The sequence below is a fragment of the Plecotus auritus genome (assembly GCF_963455305.1).
Source record: "Plecotus auritus genome assembly, chromosome: 4".
In the NCBI taxonomy this organism is placed as follows: Eukaryota; Metazoa; Chordata; class Mammalia; order Chiroptera; family Vespertilionidae; genus Plecotus; species Plecotus auritus.
In genome coordinates, this window is record NC_137775.1 from 99,841,153 (window position 1) to 99,847,345 (window position 6,193).

Below are 6,193 nucleotides of genomic sequence, written 5' to 3' on the forward strand. Positions count from 1 at the left end.
TCCTAAAATGTATAAGTTTCATATAGACCAAGACTTTCCACAGATATAATATTGGCTAAATTTTTATTGTAATTCTCAGTTGCTGCATAATCAACAGTGGATTTTTCACCACAGATTTTTCAGAAGGTTCACCACCCCTCCCCCACCCCACCCCTGGGACATCTGCAACATCTAAAGCCATGTTTGGTTGTCACACCGGGGGTTTCTCTGACAACTGGTGGGATGCCGTGTGCAGCCCACTGTGTACAGAACACCCGCCCCACCCACACAGAATTATCTGGTCCAAAGGTCAATAGTGCTGAGGTGGAGAACACTGCTGGACACCGGCTGTTTCTGAAAATTCTAGACTCACGCTTTATACACACGCGCCTTCCAATGCAGCTCTTCACGGCTTGTTTTAGCTCATTTTATTACCAAATAAAACCAACGACCAAACACCAGACAGTCTACGCTTGCTTTCCAAGGTGATTCAAGACCCACGGGCTCCTCCAGCCCTTAAACAAACAAACACCAGACAGTTGTACAAATTCACCACTTTCTTGTTGAATCCATTCAATCACTTGAAGTTTAAAACCTTCATTGTTATTATTGCCTTAATGTTTGTCAAAATGAGTTCTGTCACTGCATCTCTGCTGACCGTCCATGTCTCTCCTTTACGAGTCATGCATCGTGGTGAGCCCCTGTTCTCAGGAAGTGCCTCACATTTCTGCAGTGACTCTCTCCACACCAGCGATGGTGTCAGAGCTTCCATTCATCACCTGGCTTTCACCACGGGTGTGTTCCGGTTCTCTGCGCCTCCTGGGTTGGACATGCAGGAAAGAGCTGGCGCCCTATTGGGATTAGGGTGTAACCCCCTGAACTCGTCAGTACTTTCCCTTACATGGAGCAAACGGCGCCCCTCCCTCACCCCCAGGCTCTCAGCACCCCGGACTCTTCCAGGCTCCTGTCCCCTCCCTCTCACTGTCTGGGCTCAGAGCCGGTTCTCTGGTTTCCAGGAGGCCATGGGTTCCCTTGGGCTTTGCAGGTGGCATTGCCTTCCCTTGAAATGTGCCTCCCTCCCCGCCACACACACAACCTTCAGGCCACATCCTGTCACTCAGAGGCCACTGGCCCCGCCCTGATGGAACTTGGGTCCTGCTGTCCCTGCTCCAGAGGCCCCTTTCCTGACATCTCCCTCCTGTGTGAATGCGCCTGTGGTTGGCTGTGCCCCACACTTTGGTGAATTCTAAGCTCCAGGGTGGAGGGCGATGCCCGGTTTCCTTCCTGGGTCCCGGGGCAGCTGGGGCCTGGCACGAGGTCCCCTGCCCAGGTGGTGACAGGAGGAGGTGGGTGTGGGGAACGGGAAAGGCTGTGGGTGAGGGGGGGGCGTCTAGGAGGAGGCGGTGATGGCACAAGTCCTCGCCCAGCCTGCAGCCCGGAGCCCCGCAGGGAAGCCCAGTGGGTCCCCAGTGGCTGAGGGTCCCAGGGGTCTCCCTGCCCCTCGGCCATCCTCCAGCCCCAGAAGAGAGGGACCCCGGGGTGCTGGCAGTGGGGGTGCCGGGGTCCCGTGTCCCCACCGCCTGGGTGCCCCGCACTGGGCGGCATCGCAATCGTCTCTCACCAGCGTGATGGGTCCTTCCTGTCCCTGCAGCAAATTTTGTGCAGCAGTTTAAGTACGAGTGTCATTTCTCCAATGGTACGGAGTGGGTGCGACTCCTGGTGAGATGGATCCACAATGGTCAGGAGGACGTGCACTTCGACAGCGACGTGGGGGAGTACCGCGCCGTGACCGAGCTCTGGAACAGCCGGAAGGACGAACTGGAGCAGAGGCAGGCCGAGGTGGACACCGTGTGCAGACACAACTACAGAGTGTTGGATAGATTCCTGGTGCCTCGGCAAAGTGAGCGCAGCGGACGGGGGGAGTGGTGGCCTTGGGGGGAGCGCACCCAGGGCTGTGAGGAGCACCCTTGAGGGGCCTGAAGGCGGCTGTGGGGACCCTGAGGTCCAGTCCTGTGTAGGGGCGTTTCTGGGGGTGCCCAGTCGGGGGAGGGTTTGGGAAGCAGAGGGCAGGGAGGGAGGTGGAAGGTGTGAGGAGGGAGTCGTCTGTCTTGGCCAACCCCCCTGACCCCGAGCCCTGGAATAGGGGTGCTTGGTGCGCAAGCCTTTCCCTGGGCGGAGGGTCAGGCTGGGTGTGAGGGGCGGGGCCTCCGATGACCTCTGGCCTTTCTGAGCTCCTTTAGGTCTGAGTGTCTTGCTCCCCTTAGTGCACCTGTGTTTACATAGGGGGAGTGATGGTGAGCCAGGTTTCACGTTGTGATTTTGTTACTTAACACACTGATGTTTCATCTACACAGTGCTGACAGTATTTAAGTAATTACATGTTAACTTTCTAGAGTTGTGGTAGTTTACTTACATTCTATTTTGTTAAATATTTTTACATTACTGTCAAATCTCAGTTGAAAATTTTTTATTTTAAATTCATCCTTTGATTTCTAAGGTTCTTGAACATTTTTCACGTACGTGTTGGCTACTGGCTGTTCCTGCTCTAGGAATGGCCTATTGTCCGTCATCCCTGGGGTACGGGCCTTTTCTCAGTGATTTTCCCGGTTCTCTAGGCAGCAAGAGGGACACTTTGCTGACATGGATTCAGCATTTTCTCCAGCTCCTGCCTTGTGTTTTGATTCTGTTTCATTACTTTCCATGTTAGGAATTTAAACATCTTTAAGGTAATGAAATGCACTCAAAGCTGCTAGCAATGATTTACCATCAATCTTAAATCTACCCTTTTGGAATACAGTAAAAATGTTTCCCCCAAGTTTCTTCTTCTTCTCCTCCTTCTCCTCCTCTTCTTCCTCTTCCTCCTTCAAATCTGTATTTATTGAGCCTGGTCATAGGCAGGAAGCACACATATTAATGAGTCCCAGACCCTGCCCTGAGCTCAAATGTCAAATTGAAATGAGAGACAATATGCTATTGGGATTGCTGAAATGACAACAATCCCAATAGCATATCGGCTTCTGTGAGAAGGAGCGGGTTTCTCAGTGAGCATCCCTATAAGTGTTATAATGGGTACCTGCCCTGCTCCTCCCTCTCCCTCAGGACTCAGCCCCAGAGCTAAGGAACCACCCTCTTTCCTGCTTCCCGGGGAACCATCTCTGTGTTCCAGGTGTGATCGCATTCCCAGGACTTCACACCCTGAGTCCCATCTTCCCCAAGCCGTTCCCCAGTTTCTCCCTCTGCTTTCCTTATATTCTCTCTCCATATGTAATAAACAGCTGACATAGAGTGATGGCTCCGTTCCAGTCGCTGTTGTACATTTTTTAGGCCCACTGATCCTCATGTGTCCTGAAGCGGTAAGTTAGTATTATCACCCCTTTGTAGGTGAGAAGCTGAGCAGAGAGGATCTCCCAGGATCACCAGTCAGAGGCACAGCCTGGATGTGACCCAGGCAGCCCAGCTCCAGAAATCACACTTTAACTCACACACTCTGTGCCTTGCAAAGATCTGTAAACACTTCCATTCAACAATGAGTAACTGTTTCAAGTGAAAAATCCCCCAAATTTCCTCAGCATCTCTCAAATCCAGAGGCCCGGGCTGTAGGCAGAGATTCAAGGCCCATGGCACTACCCCCTGCGGGGCCACAGGCTGGGTTTGAGGGTGGCCTGCCCGGGCCTGGAGCTGGGGCTGGAGACAAGGCCAAAAGGGAGCAACCAGGGGCCTGCCTGTCTGCTCATGTCTCCCTCCGCCTTCTCTGTCCCAGCTAAGCCCACAATGACCATGTACCCTGCCAAGACCCAGCGCCTGCAGCACCACAGCCTCCTGGTCTGCTCCGTGAATGGCTTCTATCCGGGCCACATTGAGGTCCGCTGGCTGCGGGACGGCCAGGAAGAGGAGGCCGGGGTGGTGTCCACGGGCCTGATCCGGAACGGGGACTGGACCTTCCAGATCCTGGTGATGCTGGAAACAGTGCCCCGGAGCGGGGAGGTCTACACCTGCCAAGTGCGGCACCCCAGCAGCACCAGCCCCGTCACCGTGGAATGGAGTGAGACGCCTTCTGACCTCCCCCGCCTCCCCCCGACCCCACAGGGGCCTCTGCTTGTCCCTGAGGGCCAGGGTCCCCTCTCCCCACACCCCGTTTTCCTTTGCTCGTGTCTGTCCTTCAGCACAGGCCACAGGGCAGCCCCGATCGCTTCTGTGGACACCCATAGCCCTGGGAGGCGCCATTCCTGCCCTGCTTTCAATTCCCCACCCTCTCCCCGTCATGGTGCCCCTTGGCCCTGGGCACCGTTCCCTGTCGGCTGGGCGGGTGCTTCTGCCTGCGCTCAGCTGCCCACTGTGATCTGGGAGGAGGTGCGTCCTCCACAGCGTGGGGACCCTCCTGCCACGGGAAAGTCCCTCTGCTCTGCGTCTGCAGCTCTGTGACCCGGGCCAAGTATGAGGGTCACCGAGCCCCGGGCTCCGCAGCCATCAGAGGCCGAAGCAGTGGCCTTGGGTCGGGAGTGAGGGCACCTGAGGCCAGTGCCTGGGCCTTGTACCTGCTCCATGTGACCTCAGTCTCTTTCCCGGAAATGGCTAATGTTCTGCTTCCTCTAGGGCACACCCCCCCACACACACACCCAGCTCTCCATCCCAGGGTCTCCATTAGAGAAGTTGCTTTGGGCTAAACCCACTGAAACCAGCCTCTCCTCCCAGGGGCCCAGTCTGGATCCGCACAGAGCAAGGTGCTGAGTGGAGCCGGGGGCTTCGTGCTGGGGCTGCTCTTCCTCGGGGCAGGGCTGCTCATCTCCTTCAGGGCGCAGAAAGGTAAGGCGCCTGCTGGCAGCCAGGCCCCGAGACGGTGGGGGGAACGGGGGCTTTGCTGGGTGAGCTCTGGGGATGGCAGCGCCGTAGAGGCCTCTCTTTCCCTGTTGGTCTCACGTGTCCGGGAAACGCAGAATCACTAGCTCCCGGTCCTTAGGGTGGAGACATGAGGAATTAGGGCTCTGGGGGTTAGAGATGGGTTAACATGTGCAGAGATTTGGGTGCAGATCCTGGGGTACATGGAGGAGCAGGCCCTGCGGTCCCTAAAATGACACTGGATGTGACAGCTTCGGGGCCACTGCTCTCAGCTTCTGCTCTCGGCTCTGCTCTGGTGTCAGCAGGTGGGGGTGCTGCTAGAGAAGCTCAGGTGGCCTGGGCGGGGACCCTGTGTTTGGGTCACACTTACCTTCATATCTTTAAGTAGCATCTTCCTTCTCTTCCCAGGACACTCTGGACTTCAGCCAGCAGGTAACGCTCTTTAATCCTCTCTTAGGGACGCATTCGGTTTCCCTAGAACAGAAGGAGCAGGGGCCAGCCAGGGGACAGATGGTGGGGAGCCTGGTGTGGCTCTGGCCCCGCCCTCACTGCAGCGCCTCCTCCCGCCTCGTGAGAGGCAGCTCTAAAGCAGCTCTGCCTCCTGTGGCCTCAGAGCCTTTCTTCTCACTTGGGAGCCACAGCAGGAGGCCTGGGAGGGCAGCGCCCCTGCTGGCTGGGCCTGGGAACTGCACTGTCCTCTGTCTGCAGGGCTCCTGAGCTGAGGTGGCCATGGCTACACCGGCAGGAGAGAACCTTCTGTACCGCCCCTTCGCAGCCTGAAGAGGTTTCCTGCTGGGCTCTCACTCCATGAGGAGAGCCGCCTCGGGCTCTGGGGGATCATGGCTCCTGACCCCGCAGCAGCTCCTCCCTGCTGGTTCCCCCAGCCCTGGACCTGGAGGCCCCAGTGTTGCCTGCAGAGCCTTAGCTCCATCCCTCCCTGTCCCTTTGTGTTCAACCCTCGCTGTCTGCTGTGCACCTTAGCTCACCTCTGCCCCCATTTCTTTGTGACATTTTCCTCAATTAAATATGGAGTGAAATCATCTGCTCACGGGGCTTCAAGGGCAGGAAGTAGGAAGAAAGAGTTGCATAGGACCTAGGAGACTGGGCGTCAACAGAGCTGTGGAGGCAAAGGGCCCTAGGCCGCCTACGAACCCCTCACATGCAGAGGAGGCACCTGAGCCTAGAAGCCAAAAGCCTCCCAAGTCACCCAGGTCAAGATGGAGACCCAGGTTTCGATCCCCTGGCCCACAGCTCGCTCAGTGCAACTCCCCCCAGGTCATCAGGAGCCAGGAAGGGTCTGGTGCAGGGCAGGGGCTCCCCGGCTCCCGCCCCTCCCAGGCTCCTGAGCTCAGTCTGGGAGACAGAGTCAAGAGTACAG

General features: G+C 56.8%; 1 protein-coding gene across 1 annotated transcript; it reads left to right on the forward strand.

Moving 5' to 3' along the window:
• Positions 1 to 662: 662 nt before the first annotated feature.
• LOC308246745 (DLA class II histocompatibility antigen, DR-1 beta chain-like) lies at positions 663 to 5,577 on the forward strand (the record flags this gene model as incomplete). Its single annotated transcript, XM_080665127.1, has 6 exons — positions 663 to 672; positions 1,631 to 1,879; positions 3,740 to 4,021; positions 4,672 to 4,782; positions 5,224 to 5,247; positions 5,524 to 5,577. 6 exons carry the CDS (start codon positions 663 to 665, stop codon positions 5,535 to 5,537), a joined length of 690 nt encoding a protein of 229 aa, XP_080521253.1. The 3' UTR covers positions 5,538 to 5,577.
• Between the last annotated feature and the right edge of the window lie 616 nt (positions 5,578 to 6,193).